Below are 21,432 nucleotides of genomic sequence, written 5' to 3'. Positions count from 1 at the left end.
GCAGCCATGTTTCCTCCACAGACGACAAATGGTGAAGCATGCGCAGAAGGTCGCGTGCTGATAGAACGGTCAGATAAGCACGAGCTGGATTGGTGCCAGTGCGGGCAGTGCGAAGCCACTGATGCCCCCGCCAAACGAGTCTGCTGTCGACAGCTGGAGCTCTATGGAATTTTCCAAGAGGGCGGAACTTGCATAACCTCTAATAAGGAATTTCGAGAAGTCGTTTTGAATCGGGACGTCCTTGTGGCGGTTTTCATTCATGTGATGCTGATAAAGAGACAAAGGGGCGTGGCACCTGTCAATCTCAACGGATGGTAAGATTTTTTTAACATCACTTTCTTTAATTTGAAAAAAAAACCGCAAATATATCGTGATGAATAAGATTTTGTTTTGGTTAAAGTTTACATCTTTTTGCAATGTTTAACGTACTGTCGTTAATTTCCATTTCACATCATACTTTTATTCTGTTTCTCTGGATCCACAAAGTGCTGATCCAGCATCCTTAAAGCCATTATTTCTTTTCAGCAAATTGCGGTTGATGGCAACGCGCCAATTTTTGTGCTGGATGCATAAAGGTCAAAGGTTGAAGAAAGAGATCAGAATGGCGGTTCCATCATGTGTGTCACGTGCTATTAGAATGGAATTCCCGGATGATACGAACGAGAATTCGGGAGGGAGTTTGACAGATACCTCGATGACAGGAGTTATTCCCCTTGAGAATGTCGCTTAGCAACCAGAAAATGATATCCTTCACGATTTTTACCGAACAATCGAAAACCGGACGTTCTATTCACTTCGATTATAAATACCCCGGAAATGATTTTTCTTTATATCTTAACTGCATCATATGTATTCAACATCAGTATAGTGCTATATAAATGTAATCATTCTCATTATCATAATGTTTATTGGGTTACATAGAACCATTTTTCATTACATTAAGCAAATTCAGGTGCCGGTGCAAATTAGTATAAAAGTGCTCAAAACTGACTTTAGCAGGGTTTATATTATTTTCGCTCATGTCTTGTTTTTTAACGAAGCTGTATTCGTCCACCAATTCCTTATTTGTTATGTAAACTAACCATCATGCTGTTGGGCTTCCATGTTCTAAAGCTCTTTTTGTTGTTCAGTTTGTAGCCATGGAGACAGAGAAAAAAATTACATTTCAGAATGGAAAAAATCCATAGTCATTTCTCATTAGGCTGCCCTATCGTTGACTGTTAGATATTTTTTTTAAATTTCTGGGGAGAAAAATTCTAGGAATGCTGCTTTAAATTGTTCAATACTCAGAATACATTACCAAAGGAAAAATAATATAAGTATGTCACAAAAAAGGTTTTTTGAATGTGTATTATCTATCGATTGGCTAGCAACAAATGGTACCCATTTATATAATAATATAATTATATTCATATTAATACTTTTCAACCAAAACTGACGATCTGTTAACTTAATGTTTTATTTACAAGGTCACTTTCTGAAAACTTTTATTGAATTTCCAGTAGATACATGTACTTGTAAATGACCATGCTTCTACTGTTATTTCCTCATATTTCTGTTACGTTTACAATATTTTGATCAATCCTTCTTTGTACGCAATGTTATTCAATAAAATTGTAGCAGTACCAAATAACAAGTAATAGTTTAAATTATTTTTAGAAAGAGATACAGAGAGAGAGAGAGAGAGAGAGAGAGAGAGAGAGAGAGAGAGAGAGAGAGAGAGAGAGATTGGCTGATGAATAAATCAACTTTTCAGATTTACCAAATTAATGGTATTCTCCATATAAGGAGACTATGTAACTTGCTTTGTGTCTTTTGTTTGAGATTTTCATTTTTTGTGTTTAAATTACCTGATATGAACATTCCCATTCATCCTGTGTCATTGGGATTCGCTTCTTTTTCCAGCGGAACTCTATGACCAGTGACTGTTCTGGGGACACGATAGCCGTTCATCTGAGTGACGTCGTACAGCGACAGCTGTTCACCAAAACAGGCTACTATAAGGTACACAAACAAATTTAAAAAAAACAACCACCCTGTCCAATCGGAACTCCTTGGGCTTTTTTCAAATGTTTATCGATTAGTTAAAAAAAAAAAGCCTGGAACGTTGCGATTTATGCTTATTTATTCAGGCACGTAGCATCGTTTTTGAAAGTGAGGGGCAGACTCATCCAAAAAATCTTGACCAAAAAAAAAAAAGACTTTGCCAAAATCTTCAAAATCCTAATCCGTGGGGGGGGGGGGGGGGGGGGGGGGGTTATATCTAACTTCTACTTCAATCCTTATTTCCCTTTTTTTTCATATCAATTTTTTAAATCCACCAAAAAAGTGGGGGGGGGGGAGGTGCTACGTGCCTGTTATTGATGTCGTCATCCAAAAATAAGCATTCAATGCTTACATTTATATTTTCATACTGTCTGATGTTTATTTGTATGAAATATTGTGTAACGCTCTTAGTCAGGGATATAAAAACATACAACTGTACATGGAACAGCCATATTAGCATGTTATCGACAAAATATAGTGCCAGAAACTTTCTGGAGAAAAACTTTTTTTTTATTAAGGAATAGATATATATTAATGATAGTTTAATGATAGTTATGGCAGATCATTTCATATCTTTATTGTTTAATATTGCATAAAATATCAAAAACATCATTCACTCCATATTGAAGACCAAGTGTGACGATCTTGATGACAGTTTTCTTATGAAGGCATATGATTATAGTAAATAAAATGCTCTTATAAACCAAACCTTTTCTTACAGGGCGCCATTGTGGCTATCAAAAGAATCAACAGAAGCAGTATTAATATAAACAAGCCCATGTTGATGGCCATTAAAAGGGTAATCTGGATCATTCAGACTAAATCAAAATTAATTCCAAAGTAGTTTTTTTTTTTATTATCCTTACGATAGACATCATCAATTCGCTTAATCTTAGAATAAATACAGTTTCCAAAACGGTACTGGTAACCCATTTTTTTAATTATTATTTTTTTTAATTTGATTTTATTTATTAATTTATTAAGAAATCCGTATTTTTAGGTCAAAGACCTTCAGAATGACCACGTGGTTCGTTTCCTGGGAGCGTGTATAGACCCGCCCAACATGTGTATCGTGACGGAGTATTGCCAAAAAGGAAGCCTACAGGACGTGCTGGAAAACGAGCAGATCAAGCTTGACTGGATGTTCCGCTACTCACTCATGCAAGACATCCTACGGGTCAGTGAACAAGCCAATCAAAACTAGAGTGTAGATCGGGCGTTACTGCTGCATGGCACTAACTAACACTAATATTCACAGGGGTTAAAATTTCATAGTAAATAACTACAGGTATTAAAAATATGGTCGATTTTAATTTGTATTTTAGGGGATGTCATATTTACATAGCAGCGAAATCCGTTCCCATGGAAACCTGAAAAGCACCAATTGTGTGGTGGATGGTAGATTTGTTTTAAAAATCACCGACTTTGGTCTGCATGCCTTAAGGACGCCTGACCCGGATGTAGAAGAGGGGTCATATGCATATTATAGAAGTAAGGTCATAAGTTCATAAGTAAAAAAAAGACTTAGAATGAACAGCATCTTCTTATTGCAATTCTTAAATAATGGCATTTAAATAAAGATAACAAAAATACTGGTTGAGAGTATGTATACAGAGGATTCCGTGCAAAATTTAACTATTGGTGTCATTCGGATGTTTCAGGTTTTCTATGGACAGCTCCCGAGCTGTTACGCATGCAGCAGAGGCCACCCGAAGGAACTCAGAAAGGAGACGTATACAGTTTCGCCGTTATATGCCAGGAAATTGTGTACCGAATGGGTGTCTTCTTTATGAGCAACATTGATCTTGGACCTGCTGGTTTGTAATTCTACAGAACTTTTTTACCGAAAGATACAAAAATATCTAAGTTTGATGACGCCATCATGGCCATAGTTTCAGTGCTGCAAGAGCACTCACCTTTCGTTTTTAAAAGTTATCCAAAACAGGTCGACTTTCAACAAAAAAGGTTTATAAGAAGAAAATGAGGTTTTTTGGTTTTTTGTGCATAGGTTGTTTGCAGCCATTGTTGTCCTGTTGGCTTTCTATGTGGCATTTGCAAGTCGGTTTTATTCCATAAAAGTATTTCATCGGTTTAATAATATAGAGAGAGATATGAAGTTCTACCTTATTTCGGAAAATTAAGAGGGTGAACCCATTACATGTATTTATACACTTTCAATTCCTCTATTATTTTGTGGTATGTTTTATATAGATACATTTACATTCAGTACTTGAACATGTCGCACTGATAGCTGATTTACTGATAATTTGATTGATTGACCTAGTGATTTTTATAACAACCATCCTCTGATGTTGACCAGACTTCAGACGCATTTAAAATGAAATATTTACTTCTGATCGATTTGGCTGCCCCACAGTGTAACAAAACACCGCGGATCTGATTTTTCTCATTAACTTCCGATAATTACTAATACTTGTGGTCCTTTTCTATGTGTCGCAGACACGGAAATCGGAGATTTCCGGCGAATCACGCACGTACATCCACAAAATTTATTCTCCATAGGGACTGCTCTCAGGGGCTCGGCATAATAGATCATAAACCAGGCTTTTTTTAAGTGCATCGCGAACCTTTGGTCCAAGCACTGTCATAAATCGTCAATGCTGCCAAATATTAGGCCTATTTATAAACATTGGACTTAAAAACTGTACTTGATGCGGATTATTTCTTGTCAACTGTGATCTACACCACAAAATTTGCTAACGCTGCGTCTGTTCAGTGATCAGCATTTGATGCCAATTATTTTTGGTCAACTCCGCGAACTCTTCTGCTCTCACGTCATCCATAATGTGATCAGTGTGTGAACTTGCTGTTTTATACAGAGATTCACGAAAAAGTGAAGAACGGAGTCAAGCCTTACTTCCGGCCGACACTCGAGGAGAGCGACTGTCCGTGTGACGAGCTTGCTGTCGTCATCAGGCGGTGCTGGGCGGAGGACCCGATGGAGAGACCGGACTTCCAGGCGCTCAAGTCCATCATCCGGAAACTCAATAAGTGAGTGGGTCATATCGAGGCAATCGACGTGATTTATGTTTCTAATGAAAGTAAAATATGGCTGAAGTACCAATGGTTCTTTATGTTTGAAATTATTTTGGTAATTTTAACACCAGATTCCAATTCTTGAATTGATATAGTAAATTCGAGTGATCATTTTTTTTTTAATTCTTTAAACGAATTTCAACGCTCGCTTCAGATTACCCTCAAATGAAACCAAAAAGGTTCAAAGATTACGTAAGAAATGGTTTAATTTGTTGTTGATTTATGATCGCATTCAAACACTTCCTTCGATAAATATGTTATGTTTCTCGGTCGACACGGGAACCAAGGATAAGAAGTTGACGGCTCAACAAGGAAATAAGTATCTAAACTGTGCATTTACACCTTAAGAATTTGCAATTCCATCACAGTTTTGTTAAGTTGTAGATTTCTATTATTATGGCACATAAATGTCACATTGCTATTATATAAACTCAACTGATTCATTTTGGTCAATTTTGTTATGACTATATACGTGTACGTGTATCCTGATGATAGTCTGCATGCCTTATATTTACATGATTGTATAAGTAGCATTATGCCACGCTGCCAGTATATACAGTTTATGACTGTCATGGGTTTATAACATTACAGGGATGGAGACAAGGGAAATATTCTGGATAACCTTTTGTCTCGGATGGAACAATACGCCAACAACCTAGAGGCGCTGGTGGAGGAACGAACGGCCGACTACCTAGAACAGAAGAAAAAGGCCGAGGACCTCCTGTACATGATGCTTCCGAAGTAAGTCACGTGGTCTGATCTAAGTGTCACGTGAAAGTTAAGTACCAATAACCAATAGATATAATTTTATAGATATTATGAATTTGACGAATTTATATATATGTCGTAGGTTTGAAAATTTGTTCGTACATGTGTAAATATAGATAACTTACATGTAGGTATTATGATATCAAGTACAGGCTATACATTATTGGGTCTGACATTGTAGGTCGGTGGCCTGGCAGCTGATTCGTGGGGAGTCGGTGGCGGCCGAGGTTTTTGAGAGCGTGACGATTTACTTTAGTGATATATGCGGCTTCACGGCCCTGTCGTCAGAGTCCACCCCGTTCCAGGTATGTACAATATGTACATGTATGTGTGTGGGAGGGGTGTGTTGGGGGAGATTCCTGTGATAATCAGAGTAAACTGCCTAAGACATCGTATTACTAATTTAAAGTTTGGCATGCTTTAGAAAAATTTTTTTTTAAATATATACTAGTAACTATGAATGTGTGGTTTTCTGTTTGGAAAAATTACATGAATGATTTAGTGATCTGTGCATATATAACTTTTAGGTTAAGATTCGACATTTCATGTATTTTTTCACTCTCATGATCTCTATGATATATGTGCATGTATATACATGTTTGTTATCCTAAGAAAGTAGAAAAAATCACAGAAGAGATTGATAATTGACTAGTGCCTTATAACGTTACACATACATTGTATATGATCTGACAACACTGTTTTGCAGGTGGTGGATTTGTTAAATGATCTCTATACAACATTTGATACCGTCATCGAGAAGTTTGACGTTTACAAGGTACGTCTGACGTCATGTAACCTCTTATAGACTCTTTCACGGTAGATTCGGTACAGTACTGCTCTCTTGTATTACAAACTGTGGAATTTGTGAAGTTAAAGTCGGTAGATTATTCAATGACATAGAAAAAACAATTACTGTTACGTCATAGTACACCAAAACCATGTCTATTCGCCCTTCAAAAGAGCAGTGCCGAAGTTATCCTGAAGGGGTCTGTTGTTCGATAAAACCAAGAATATCTCAATAATAACATAAAAAGTTGGTTTATGTCTTATGATCTCGTAATTTTCTGTTGAGGTACTTTTGGATACTGGTATTTCGGTAAACGTACATATATACAATATAAAATTATACTACTGAGAAAATTGATTGATTTTTATTACATCGATGTGCACGTACTCTATGAAAAGAAACGCGCTCTTACGTACGATTTCCTCTCCTTATATACAGGTTGAAACCATCGGTGATGCCTACATGGTAGTTTCCGGTTTACCGACGAGAAATGGACTTCTCCATGCGCGAGAAATCGCGAGATTGTCATTAAACCTCTTAAACGAAACTATGTCTTTCAAAATACGACACAGACCAAAACAGCAATTAAAGCTCCGGATAGGAATCCATTCAGGTACTGAATAAAATGGCAGAAGAAGAAAAATTCTAAAAAAAACAAAAAAAAAACAAAAAAAAAAAAACAAAAACAAAAGCAGAGAAGTTTATTGTTTGTGAAATAATTTTCAGGAGATTAACAATTTTTCTAAATTTTGAGCTTGTCAAGGTTTTTTGGGGTTTTTTTTGGGGGGGGGGGGTTAAAATATTTTATTCTTTTATTGCTTTTCAACATGTGTTCAATGAACATTGCATAAAATTCAGCTTAGCTCTTAGACAACTGATCTGCCTCTGATGCATTCAAGATGAACAGATTTGAAAATTGATTTGTTTATATACTTAATTCAAAAGAGAAAAAGATATTGAGATAGGCAATCTTATTCTTTATGCTACATGAGAAGATTGTCTCAAAGATACTCTAAAATGCCTCCGTTAGTGAAGCTCCAAGTCACGTGACTGGTTGTGTTTCAGGGTCGGTGTGTGCCGGTGTTGTAGGGTTAAAGATGCCCCGGTACTGTCTGTTCGGGGACACAGTCAACACGGCGTCCAGGATGGAGTCCAACGGACAACGTAAGTACCGACAGTAGATTAAGGAGGCTCCACACTACTCTAGAGACGTCCTCTAGAACTACAACGCATGCAATACTAGTGGCAGATCACAATTCTTTCTTATTATTAGATGCATTTACAGTTTGTGAAATAAAAATTATTCAAAATCTGTCCAAAAGTTACTGTTTTTGCATATTTTTGACGATTTGATAATTTCATATACCTGTCGAAAAGTTACAATTGAGTTACAAATGCAAAGGATAACATCTGAGGTTTCTCCTTTGTCACGTCATATCTTTTTACCCAAGGAAATTTACAAAATTATTATATGTAACCTGTAACCCACCATGCGGGTTACTTTCTTGGTAGCCACAGAACTTTTGCTCTCTGGTCAGAAAAAAATGGAATGGGCGAAGGCAGAGCTTCAGATCTGCAGCTACTTTAATGTAATTTGCCATTCAATATCCCCGTAGACTTTCTTTTTACTTTTAGCCGTGTCCTGGCTTCAAAAAATTGTCATGAATGGACATATGATTACATGTATATGAATGTTGTTAAACTAGATTATGAACCAGGTAATCTGTTTTTGGTATATTCTGTTGATTAATTGCATTTCTCTAGCCCTGAGGATCCACGTGAGTCCGGACACCAAGGAAATCCTGGACACGTTCGGAACGTTCGAGCTGGAACTGAGGGGCCCGGTGGAAATGAAAGTAAGACACGCACTTCCGGTTTGATATCGGAATCTTTACATTAATTTTGTTTTTTTTTATCAATCCATTTTATAGAAATTTAATGAATGTCTTTATAAACAAAAAAAAAACAACTACTTTTTATTTTGCAGGGCAAAGGTGCAATTACTACGTACTGGTTAACGGGGGAGCGGGTGGCACCTGTGACGTCAGGCTATAACACTGTAATCCCTGAAAATCCACCAAGCTATGACACCATCATTTCAGATAAATGACGTCATTCAAGAGGTTGTAGCAGTTGATGCTGGCAATGGACGTCGTCTCAAGTGACGTCTTGAAAATAACTCCTCTAGCGAGACCTCATTGTCGCCACTCGGCTCTCAGAACCAATCAAATTGTGATATTTTTCATGACGTCATGCGTCTTGCTTGATGCTGATTTTACCATTTCTGATGTTGAATACGTCACCAGCCTGGGGCCGTTATGTCTCAACCAATCGAATGATGCAATATGGCTGATGATCATTGCGTCATTTCTTGCTTACTTGTGAAATTGTTATTTATTGAATAAGATTTTATCATTTCGTTTTATTGTGCATAGTATTTGTTGTGCTGAAATATAAGGAGGGAGAAACTTTATTATTATTATTATTATTATATATACATAGGATTTTTTTTTATTTATTTATTGTGATTTTGTATAGAAAGTTTATTGAGAATACTTGTGACAAAATGACTGTGGTAAGCCTAGCATTATACATGTACATCGCTTACTGTTTTAAAGTCCCGCAGTATTTCTTTCGAGGTTTTAGATATCGTTCTTAACTGTATATTTTCACAACACGCCAATTTCATTGCGGAATAATTTATTTGAAAAGTTCAGCATTTGCAACAAGAGTTAATTCTAAGGGAAACTAAAATGTTGTTATAAATATGAAATGCATACATATATTCTATAATTTGAAAAATTTTAAAAAAAAGTTTGATATTTGATAAAAAAAATTCTGAAGAAAAAAAACCGCGAAGCTTTTATATATTCCTCGAGAACAGATTGTGTACAACTTGACTTGGCTATATAACATTTCCTTCTGTGTACAAACAGAAAAAGAGATTCCATTCAAAATCATACTGCTGAAAGTTTATGTTGCAAAGCTGAACAGATCACTCGATGGAAGCTTGTGTAATATTCTTAACTAACACTACAGGAAAGCACTTTAATTCGAATTTGGATCTAATGTTTAAATAACATTCACCTAACGGTTATATCGACAAATGTTAGTTAATTATTATTATGACTGACTTTATCATTGCGTGTATTTTCCAAAATTCGGGTTGTCAATACTTTAGTTGTGTAGAACTATTATTACTTGGACTTTAACAGATTTTAAAAGTGATGTAATTTATATACCTGCACTATCTGATAGAAAGAAAAAAATACACTGTATAAACAAAAATAAAAACATTCTCCGGATCTTCTTTGTATCTCGTGTGGAAGGTGAGATCAAATAAACTGATTGATTACAATTGCACTTCTTTGTTCACTTTTTTTCTTTTATCAAAACATGTGTTGTGGCAATAGATAGTTGCTTGATTTTAACATTCGTGTACTAAATGTTCGCTGCTATAGTAAAAGTCAATTTCATGGATACGCAGATTCGTAGGCATTGATCTTATCAATACAATATTATTTCATTAGGAAATGTACTTTAATGAGCATTTAATTTCGTTGATTAACTAAAACCCGAAATCCACGAAAATGTGTTATCAGATAATATTTACCTTGATATATTGCATTAAGATTAATTGCTAGTTTTAGACTCGTTGCACTGGCATTGTATGCATGTGAAATATCGCTTACTAGGTGTCACATCTTAAACGATTTAAAAAAAAACATGTTCCTGTATTTGGGCAGAACCAAAAAATGACACCTTATAACTGTATCACTACGTCAAATGAAATCTAATAGTATAAATGTATATATAAGATTTTTAATTAAGCTAAAGACAAATTGAAATAAAAACATTTTAGATGTAGCAAACATTTTGCAGAAACATAAACTTGAAATATTTCAAAATTTGCAGAAATAGGCGTGAATGATACCGGGCAATGAGAATAGGATAAATTCAAAATAAATGAATTTGATCAATTGCAGACTGATAAAATAGAATTGTTTGATAAATTATTCATGGATGAAAACTTGTTGGAAAAATTTTAACACATTTTGTCTAAACGATCTTCTAAATCGGACTTGGAATGTGAAATGTACAATATGCAAATATGGTGACTTTTCCTGTTAATTCTCTATTTTGAAATAACAAATATGGTGTAAAAATAATTAAAATAGGAGTGTTAAAGTTTATATTATATTTAATTTACAGACACATTTTGCATACGCGTAGAACAAATTAAAATTAAAAAGCAATATATCATCTTTTAATTTTCAGCCTTATAATTCAGAATTCCGGATACCGGATTCCACATCATTATTTACCTTTTTAAAAGTACAAGATTGTCATACACTTATTGCACGTTCAAACCGTAGTGTGGAAAATCTAGGAAAAAATAGGATTTAGGAAATCGTACGTCATGAATTAGCTGCAGGTCTGTAGCCCCCGGTCTGAAAATATTCGGAAGGAAGACCTGAAAGCTACAGTTAAAAAATGTGTATTTATTGCTCACAAAAACATGCTCTAGTTTTGGACTGATATTTTTTCATAGGGTGGCAATGTAGCACCCAGTTCGTCAATCCGTTTTTTTTTTTCAGATCGGGGGCTACGTATACAGACCTGCAACTAGTCGTGTATAATATTAACTTGTACTTACGTTGTATATGTACATCTTTTCATACTGTTAGTCTAATTTCAGTGTCAGTTAAAGCGAAGTTAAAGTATGCCATACAAAAATTCTCTTTTTCAATAAATAGAGAAAACACAAGTGTTGTGTTCTATTGCACCGAGTCGTAAACCAGTCGTAAAGAGCAGCTTACAGTCGTAACAACGGGTCTTATCTACTATGATCCGCCACTGCATTTCCTGCCGCTCCTCCCACTGGGGTGTCTTGGTTTTTGTATTCCTCCTCTGGTTTCTCTATCAATTTCAAATATATCATCATCAAAAATAGTATCCTATATTTAGATCTTATATATAATTACTAATTGCAGAAAACAAAACAATTTAACATATAATCGCTAACTTTTTCTAATTTCTGGGAAAATCAACTTCCAAGGCCATTTTTCATCTGTCTAAATAAAGTTAGACCAAGTTTTCCTAAGTATTTTTTATACACAAGAATATATAGAAAAGGTCCGGCGGCTTTCGGTAAAATAAAAATCAAAGAATTTTTTTTATATTCCAGTTGTTTGCCTGTCTTGGCCAATAATCATGTGCATATTTCAAAAAAGGTCCGAGGACAATTTTGTTAGCAAGGCATATTAAATTAGCGGCAACTTTACCCCCCCCCCCCCCCCCCCCCGCAGGGACCCGTCTTCTAGATCCACGTATACGTACTTTTTTTATTTTTATAGAGTTTTCATTGAAACATTGCATGTTAAGGTACACGTAGAATAATATGTACATACCGGAAGTTTGCGCGCGCTGCCGACTGCGTTTGATGGAGCGTCTGATATTTCTCTTGGTCTGTGCCATGGACTTGTTTTTTCGGACTTTAATGACTCTTGGTAGGCTGTTGTTAGGGTCAGGATCAAATCGAGGCGTCGACTCTCTAGCTGACCTAGGTGTATTTGGGTTACTATTGGTCATCGTATAATCATCATTTAAGATCGGGATCGACATTTTATTAACGTCAATGCTAGTCATGGAGTTTTCCATCACGTTTGATTGAGATGACGATCTCTGAGAAATGGTGGAATAAGATCTGGCAACTGTGGCCACACTGTTTGAGTCTAATTCGCTCCGATTATCATCAACTCTTTGGTCTTTGTCCAACTTTCTTGGATCTTTGCTCTTTTCTACAGAATAAACGTCTCTGTTTAAATCAGCACAAATTGGACTTTCTCTTCCTTGAACACACACATCCGTTTTCTGGTCTTTTTCAATATTCGTCGCTTCATTATTTTCTTTTGATAGCTTTGCAGGAGAAGTGAATGTTGCATTATCTTTCGTAGGTTGTTTTGTTTTCATACTTTGGGATACTATAATTTTTCTTTTGGTTTTTGTTCGTACTTTTACTTTCTCTTCGGTGTTGTGATTTTGTCGTACATTTAGATCGGTATCTGCAGGAGCAGTTTTACGTGGTAATTCATGATAAATCACTCCGTTACTTTCACTTTCTTTCCTAGCATATCCACCATCGATGTCACGTGGTTGTTGAGAGATCTCCATCTCTGTGGCGTTTGTCTGTATCCTCTTTTTCTGCTCACTACTTCTTTTTGCTTGTTTTGAGCGCAAGACCGGTGTCATATTCCGTGATTCCTCAGAGTAGGGAGGGTTCGCTAGATGTTGACCGGGACCTGTGTGGACGTCTACAGCCACGGTGTGAGTGTTATTGGAGTAGGACGATATTGTCCGTCGGAGCTGTCCGGCATTGTACGTATATAGCTCGTTTTCGTCACGGTCCTCATCAGTGGTGACGTCATCAAAAGATTGATCGGGGACGATGCGTTTAACTGCAAATTCAAAGATCACTTTAAATATAACACCGTGTAATAAAAAACTGGTAAACAATAGTTTTACTAATTACATTGTGATAGTTATTGTTGACTCGTGGATTTCATGATTTAAGATGCCCTCTTTAAATAACTAAAAAAATATCCTCCCTTATAAAATCAACAATGTAACTCGCCGCCAGTTTAGACCGCCAGTATAAGAGAATTTTTAAAAAATACAACTGTTTAAAAAATAATTCCATTTATTCGTATTTCTATGGACAAAGCAGTTTTTAGACTAGGCCGATTTTAACCCCATGGGGAAAATGTTTGATATGCATAAATCAAATTTTCGACTGTTTCCGGTCTCAGAAGGACCAAGAAAAGTCGGGCCAAATAAATTGTGAAGCATGTTAAAAGAGGATTCCATATAGTTACACTGATTTTAGGGGAAGCCTATGAATTTTACAAAGTCAATTTCATTGAATTATAGGTTTCATGAATATTTGTAACGAAAATATTGAAACACTAAAACAATGCTACAAAAATCTACATAATTGAATCTACGTACTGCTGTTGCTCCGATGAACAGTGAATATTTTTGGGCTTCCCTCCGGCCGTTGATTTTGCATGACGTCATCAAATCTCGTATAGTTATCTTCTTTTCTAGCGCCTGGCAAGAAAGACCCGCGTCGTTTATGGAAGTTTGACACAACATTAGTAATATCCTCCTCCTCATCGCTCTGCACGTTAAGCTGCTTTACTAAATAAGGAATCCTATAGGCGTCCACAATCCAGCCGATCCCAAATAATCCCAGCGTCAATGCGTACACTAATCCCCATCGATACCGCTTCAAGTAGAAATGATGAAACCCGAGCAATCCGAATGAAAGCCATAATATGTACGCGTCATCCGAGTGATATTTTTTCGGTCCGTCTTCCTCAGTTCCCTCTGTCCGAGACACAAGCAACGGCACTCTAATGAAGTCTACTATCCAACCAAGCAGGAAAAATCCTAAGGTTAGACTGTAAAGGATTCCCCAGTATGTCCTTCTACAGTAGTAATGATGAAACCCGAGAATACCGAACGGAGGAAGCATGAAGAGATAGGCGTACAAAATTGAAACCGACGGGACTTCTTTGTGGTTGTACTGTAGCACGATCCCAGAGAGTTGAATCCCATCGATGATCCATCCCAGTCCCCAAATCCCTCCTGTCAGCAGATACAGAACTCCCAACAGGGGATTTCTCAGGTAAAAATGATGAAAACCTGTAAATTATATTAACCCTGATCGATGGATTGGTGGATGAATGAATGGATGGAGGGAGGATGTGATAGATAGATAGATAGATAGATAGATAGATAGATAGATAGATAGATAGATAGATAGATAGATAGATAGATAGATAGATAGATAGATAGATAGATAGATAGATAGATAGATAGATGTGAATCTTTAAGTTACCCAGGATTCCACACGGAAACCAGAGAACATACAGGTCTGACATGGTTCTCTCCTCTTCCTCGTCAATGCGCCTGATGTTAGCATCCTTCACAAGAGACGGAACTCGAATCAAGTCCACCAGGTAACCCACGCCGAACAGGCCCAGCGTGCACAGGTACATGACGCCGTACGTGGTCCGGCCCAGGTAGAAGTGATGGGCGCCGAACATACCCAGACACACCGCGAGTACGTACGTTAGCGCCACGGAGCGCTGCTCGGCGTGGTAGAACTTTCGTAAGTCTCTATCCACATCTGCTATGAACCCGTTCATCTCCACTTTCCGTGTTTTGTGGAAAGACCGGGAGTCGAAATGATTAGTATCCATTATGGAAAGTATACAGCGTCCTTTTTCTTGCTAACTAGTCTTACTTAGTTTTTTTTCTCTCTCGGTGTTTGGGTGATTTTAACACTAATCTGGATCGGTACTGCATTCTATGTGTGTAACCCCGGTCTGTTGACTGTTGAGCAGTGGTAGTATTACTGTACAGGTATTACATTGGACCGTCAATGGGTGAATGAATCCTTAATCCGCGGGCTTATCCAAGTCTGCACAATTTATTGAGACTTAAAGTGTTAACGAGTGGTACATTTTAAAGGTATATACATGTAATACATGATTATTAATTTCGATCAACGTTACATAAGCGGTATTAATCATGTCTTGGAATTTTTAAACGGTGTGATGCCTCATATGTGATGGATAAAAGGCATTTCATTGGGTTTTTTTTTTACTTTAATATGTGTGTGTCTCGGGAGAGAGGGAAGTTTTATTGTTTATTGGTTTTTATTTCTTCCTTTTTAAAAATATTCCGATTCCGTTTTATATCACATTGTTTAAAAACATTTCAGTTGCTTTGAAATGGCAGTGTAATTGATACCTTTATAATTTTGTTACATTTAAAGTTGGTTTTAGTTAAATTTATAAAAAAAATTAATTTCTTTTAATGTAACAATTTCTAACTTACATGTACTATAAACATGGATAATATGTTCAAAACTATTTTATGTCAATTACAATTAAGGGAAAATAATAACACTTGCTATTAGACCATTTTAAAATTGTTAGTCCTGTACTAAGAGTATCTTATTTTACAAAATTGATCATTTCCACAGATACATAATTAGACAGAAAAATTAAATTGCAAAACTTTAACTTTCAAAGATGCACTTTTCATAATCAATATATATACTATATTTCTGTCAATTACTAGCAGCTTGAAGACTGCGACAATAGCGGAGCCAAACTCTTTGTATTCTGTGAGTATTTTGTTTTTATTTGTCTCTCTGTATTTACCGCGAAAAAATACCTATAATGGCGAGAAAAAGTGATGTTTGTTTGACCAACGCATATTGCAAACTTTAAGCAATCACTGAATTATGCATTTAAAATTCTAAAATCATATTAAAAAAATAAATTAGGTCCAATGGCCAAAAGTTGGTAAAAACGGGAATAATGTATTCCTTTTTAATTCGATGATATAAATTGTATAGTTACAGTGTACGTATATTTTTTTTTTAACTAGCCACATTTTATAGACGAGATAATGCCTGTGATCTATCGGACCTGTCAAATATTGACCAGACTTAATCGAACAACACACGGGTAAACCTATTGACCTCATAAAGACTCTGGTCAACGATCAAGATGTCATTGTGTCTGCATTGGCTGAAAAAAATAACCAAATAAAACAATACATGTATAGACGAAAGTACTAAACAGTAGTATTAGAGTTATCGTTCTTGGTACATCCCGTAGAGCACACCTGCATCATAAAATATAATATTTATCAACCTCTTTATATACAAGGTCACACCACATTTACGAATAAAAAAAAACTACCGAAAATGTTAGTTTGTTGTGTATTAAGTGCAAGATTTTATTCATTAAGACTTAATTTTTAATTTCTAGTAATCACCTCTGGCGCGGACCATGATTTCACTTTGAAACACTTCGGCATGGGGCTGGACGATCCTTCAGTGGAGTGGGCCCCCATCCCCCCAGCGGAGGGGGGAGGGGATCCCCCATGATGTCTTACTGTCCGTGTGGTCAAGGACCTCTAGTTCCCGCCTGCCTCCATCAATCAGTGGCAGTCATTAACTCGGTATAAAAACTCTACTGATTGGAAAATACACAAAGATTTTTATTAATCGACTGATCGAATAGAGAGGACCAGACGATCGTCAATGGGTGTAGCTGTTTTCTTATGATAGGTAAGACAGTCTTTGTTTTTCTCCTGATTTTTATATCATATTTATGTTACCTACCGAAACTTATTGATAATTTTAATTTGTAAAAACGGATCTTTTCCAAACGTATTTTCATGTTTTCATGAACTTTTATAATACCATCAAAAAAGGTTAAGAATATTTTCAAATAGTTTTCAAAATTTCAAAAAATATGAATCGAACTACATGTAGGTCTATTTTTAATTTTATACACATTTATTATTGATCATTGTATTGATTTTGGCTTTCAGTACATTTCTTACAAGTGTAGAATACAGTTTATTATTTCTAATATGAAATTAACCAATAAATTGAATTTACATTTAGATTTGATAAATCACCATGGTTACTGTGACGCTACTGACATCTTTATTGTTGTTGTGGACACTGCTCGCTCCATCTAGCGGGGTACGTTTTTCGTTATCACAAATCTGCTCAAAGTTTACTATTATATTCATACTTTTTCTTTTTCGTCCATTCTTGAAATTTAATTACGGCGATTTAATTAAATCGTATTAAAAACTAAATTTAACTCTTCATTACGTCTATATATTCAAGTATTAGAACGATTTTGAATTACGTCTTTTTCATTTCTTTATCTTCGTCATTAATGACATCATCACCACTATCATCAAACTTCCTGTTACATTTATCAAATCAACTAACTCGATTGATTTTTTTTAAGCAACTTCTGGGGCTCCTAGCGGGAGGATACCTTGCCTCCCGGTTTTTTGGTCAGCGTGGGTACTACCCCCTGGAGTTATTCCCTCCTCCCTACCCCCCGCCGCCGCCTTACCGCTACCCTTACTACTGAGGCAGCTTGTCATCTTTCCAATGTGTAAGTGTTAATAATTTCCCAAACGGGATGCATCGAAATTAGTGCTCAGTCTTATTAGAATACGACATAACAAATAATAAAACATAAGGGGCTAATTTTAATTAAACTGTATGAGCAGTCTTCGATAATTCAGAATATTTACAAATACAAATGATCTACGCCTACAAACGATGAATTTAATAATAATTATATCACATCATTGTATAATAATTCTAGTGCATTATTGATCAAATGATTAACTTATGAAGTTATGTATCGATTTCTTTCAGATCACAAGTCATGAACTACACAAATGGATCATAAAACCAATATACATTTGTAAAATCAATAAATGATTAAGTCAAAGTGTTATTTGTTTTTTACTTCCTTCATCATGTTTTTCACAATCAGTGTAAATTAAGTGAATGCATCAAATGTTTTGTAATTCAAATTAATGCAGTGGGACCTACATGTGACACTGCTTTATATTGCTAGTCAGTACCATGCACTGTGGCCAAAAGTAAGGTACAGAAGAAGTTAGTATAGTGCTGTATAGTGGATAATGTGATCATCCAATTAATTCACAGTCATGCGCGGATCTAACGGGGGATTAGGGAGGTCCGGACTCCCTGTAAAATTCAAATTTCTTTAAATTACATTATAAAAATAACATAAATATGCTTCGGACCCCCCCCCCCCCCCCCCGGTCCGGCTGACTGTAATAACCGTCGGAAACCCACCCCTGGGAAAAATTTCTGGATCCGAGCATGACAATGGAGGTTCGTAGATATGTACATGTACAGTAAGGTACAGTGGAGGGCAATGAAGTCATGGCGTGTACAGTGAGGTACATTTTACATTACTTGTCAGACAAATAAATGTCCGACAATTTTAAGGAATATCAGTAACTTCTGAAGTCCGCCACACACAAACTAGTCTCTGTCACTTGAGAGTATTCAATTTGTACACTGAAGAGTTTAAATATTCGAACGACTTCATTCTCCGAAGAGGGGTTTAAATATTTGAACAAAGCACACACATATTATGTTCAAACACGACATGCTTGCTTTAAAAGGATCCAGTCAAGTATGAATTCCAAATAAAATAAAAAAAAACCTTGCACGTAAATGGAATAACCAGGAAGAGAATATATGCAACATGGCGACTGTTAGCAGATCTACGAGTACCCCATGTCTACTACTATTTATGACCATAAGTCTCTGCGCTGGTAAGTGTTCTTTTTGAAATTTATTACCCTAACTACTTGTACCGCTAATAAAACAATCATAATTTTTTTTACGTTATTTATGAATATTGGTAGATTCCAGTTACAAATTTGAAATATACTTTCATTTTAACTTTCTTTAACTGAATCATGTCCCACAAAATGCCCGTATGTTGACAAAATCTTTTTTCTCAATAAAGTACGTTATCACCATCGTGGTAAAATTCTGGCCCAGGCCCCGGGGCCAAAAAAGTTGGTTAGAAGAGCTCATTTTTGATCTCAGTCTCACTTTTACAAAAGGAATATATAGTGGAAAAGTGAGACTGAGATCAAAAGTAAACTCGTCTAAATGTTATTGCCTCTGGGCCTAAAGATACGAACCTGAAGATTACATTGCATGGCTATTTCGATGATCATGAATAGCAGACTGTGCCCAAACTACATATTACATTTAACAAAATAAAAAAAACGGATTTTCTGTATACCCTCTATCGCTTCAGGATCAAGTTTCAAGACTTGATAAAGACTTTCATGACTCATTAAAAAAATATTTCCAACACGCATATGAAAATATTACAGGTGCTTGAGGACTGGACCCCTTCGACCAAGAGTCGCATACCTTTATTCTTTCTTTGTCCAGAGGGGCAGGTGTTTACATGAATTTTACTTTCCTTTAATTTCCAGATAGCTGGAAAGTAATGTGGTTTGTAGATGCTTTAAAAGAATTTCTATCAAAAGAAGAATCAACTAGACTGGGGGTCTAAATATGTGGGATGCAATTTGCAGGGGTGGGTGGAGGGGGTCTTGTCCTCATGCACCTGTGGAAAATATGATAATGAAAAATTTGTTTGCAAAGTCCTGATTTTTCCCCAACTGAAAAAAGATATCACATTTCAGCGAAAGACATGGGAATGTTTTTAAAAAATAGTATTTTATTTAAATATTTTTTTATTGACACGTACATGTACATACATGTATGTGTTTATTGGGGGGAAAAAAATAGAAACACTTTAGTTAGTCTAACCTGGTTACATTGTAACAACATGTCTACTAAGTAACTTATACTCATGTTTTTAGGTAACTTCTGTTACCAGTGCGCAGATACTAAGGTCGGCGGAGATTGCCAGACGTACATAAAGACAATGGCGAGAGCCCGCCACTACATCGAGAATCCTCCAACGTCAGACGATGAGGTGTACGAGAAGAAAAAGGACCTGTACAAACTGTTCGTAAAGAACTGCACGTTATATCACCAGGGATACCCGAACGAAACACTCTGCGTCATCGAAACGTTTGAATACAGAGGCAAGCGCCGCGTCTTTTTATTTGCGCAACATCCTGTCTCGGATTTTAACCAAGTTGCTATTGCATCTTGTCTTTCAGTGTGAGATGATTAGGAAACAGTTTTAATTTTACTGCTTTCTAAACATTATAGCTTATAATGATATTACATTGGCATCTTATATTGTTTCAAAAAATTATAGCATATACATTTGTAATGATATAACATTGGCAACTTATATCGTAAAAAAATCATTGTAACATCTTTTGATTTTTTGGAATGTTTGCAATTGATTATTGGAAAAAAAACTGACAAAGCTTAGGAAAAACTTCTGAATTTCATGTGGAATATGAACACAAATTGAGGAGAATCTTCAGACTATGATTTTACACTATTATATATAGGGTGCTGAGTCTCCATAACAGTAGCTTTATCATAAACATATCTTTATGTAATGAAAAGCGTGTGAAAAAATCTAATTAAATGAATATATATATTTTAGGTCAGATGAACATGTATATGCGAGATTGTACAGACGGCGTCAATTTTGCGGCGGAATATACTGACGTGCGGCGACCAAGAGCGGACAACCAGACTTACTGTGAGCGGAAGGGAGACACGGGCACGTATTGTGTGCGCATGTGCAGAGGGAACTTTTGCAACGGACCGTTTGCAAATTCTGCGTCAAAATACCTTATATCCGGGATTTTATGGGTCATCATTGTTTTGAATTTTATATCTGTTTTTCAAGAAGTGCATCATTGGATGTGATATTTGTAATGTCAGTATTCAATATTCTGATTCATCTGTGAATGAAGAATATATAAGTGATATGCTTACATATAATTATTTATAATTGATGTTTTGAGGGACATGTGAGTTCGAAGCTTTAACCTATATTCGAATGTTTACAAGGAACTGTGATAGATGTGAAATCGAATGACAAACAGATTTGTTGATCCTTTAGTTTGTCAACTGTCTAATGTACACAAGAACATAATATATGCGTACATTGGTAATAAATTGTACGTGTCTATGTACATTAACTTATATAGTTAAAAGCCTTCAAGGATTAACGCCGTCTAATAGATCTACAAATGATTAGATACATGTAATGTATCATGCAATTTAGATTTTCACTTTGGTTATTTCTCTGAGTTTTAGACTGGTCTGTCTGATAAAAGACAATCAATAAATGGCAGGGTTTTTTAAATCATTAATGAGTATTCTAACTTTAACATTTCCATTCATGTGTTTATGTGTCCGTCTGACTGCCTGTCTG

General features: G+C 35.9%; 3 protein-coding genes and 1 long non-coding RNA gene across 12 annotated transcripts in view; 3 read left to right on the top strand and 1 right to left on the bottom strand.

The window, feature by feature from the left end:
- The window catches only part of LOC105338096 (atrial natriuretic peptide receptor 1), a 168,100-nt gene extending 158,079 nt beyond the window's left edge, over positions 1–10,021 (top strand). For all 9 annotated transcript variants that reach the window (XM_066068305.1, XM_066068307.1, XM_066068285.1 and 6 more), the window contains 13 exons: positions 1,906–2,004; positions 2,768–2,845; positions 3,047–3,223; positions 3,372–3,537; positions 3,708–3,863; positions 4,887–5,058; positions 5,695–5,844; positions 6,053–6,176; positions 6,578–6,646; positions 7,097–7,271; positions 7,724–7,822; positions 8,423–8,514; positions 8,646–10,021. In XM_066068305.1, the coding sequence (XP_065924377.1) occupies positions 1,906–2,004; positions 2,768–2,845; positions 3,047–3,223; positions 3,372–3,537; positions 3,708–3,863; positions 4,887–5,058; positions 5,695–5,844; positions 6,053–6,176; positions 6,578–6,646; positions 7,097–7,271; positions 7,724–7,822; positions 8,423–8,514; positions 8,646–8,768 (1,680 nt within the window). In that variant the 3' untranslated portion in view covers positions 8,769–10,021. The remainder of the gene's footprint in view (positions 1–1,905; positions 2,005–2,767; positions 2,846–3,046; positions 3,224–3,371; positions 3,538–3,707; positions 3,864–4,886; positions 5,059–5,694; positions 5,845–6,052; positions 6,177–6,577; positions 6,647–7,096; positions 7,272–7,723; positions 7,823–8,422; positions 8,515–8,645) is intronic.
- A 492-nt stretch (positions 10,022–10,513) lies between these two features.
- LOC105338107 (uncharacterized) lies at positions 10,514–15,176 on the bottom strand. The gene is made up of 4 exons (XM_066068277.1): positions 14,562–15,176; positions 13,667–14,365; positions 12,070–13,116; positions 10,514–11,578 (listed from the first exon to the last, which is right to left on the bottom strand). Exons 1-4 carry the CDS (start codon positions 14,923–14,925, stop codon positions 11,496–11,498), a joined length of 2,193 nt encoding a protein of 730 aa, XP_065924349.1. The 5' UTR covers positions 14,926–15,176; the 3' UTR covers positions 10,514–11,495.
- Positions 15,177–16,539: 1,363 nt separating this feature from the next.
- LOC136273837 (uncharacterized) lies at positions 16,540–18,012 on the top strand. The gene is made up of 4 exons (XR_010712093.1): positions 16,540–16,811; positions 17,154–17,234; positions 17,512–17,664; positions 17,934–18,012. It is a non-coding gene; the product is annotated as an uncharacterized lncRNA (long non-coding RNA).
- Positions 18,013–18,716: 704 nt separating this feature from the next.
- LOC105337928 (uncharacterized) lies at positions 18,717–20,987 on the top strand. The gene is made up of 3 exons (XM_034461583.2): positions 18,717–18,871; positions 19,946–20,173; positions 20,653–20,987. Exons 1-3 carry the CDS (start codon positions 18,802–18,804, stop codon positions 20,919–20,921), a joined length of 567 nt encoding a protein of 188 aa, XP_034317474.2. The 5' UTR covers positions 18,717–18,801; the 3' UTR covers positions 20,922–20,987.
- The last annotated feature ends 445 nt before the right edge of the window (positions 20,988–21,432 follow it).

This window comes from Magallana gigas, chromosome 1 (assembly GCF_963853765.1).
Source record: "Magallana gigas chromosome 1, xbMagGiga1.1, whole genome shotgun sequence".
NCBI classification, from domain to species: Eukaryota; Metazoa; Mollusca; class Bivalvia; order Ostreida; family Ostreidae; genus Magallana; species Magallana gigas.
The sequence above is the reverse complement of the archived record's forward strand: the minus strand, read 5'-3'. Positions and strand labels throughout refer to the sequence as shown.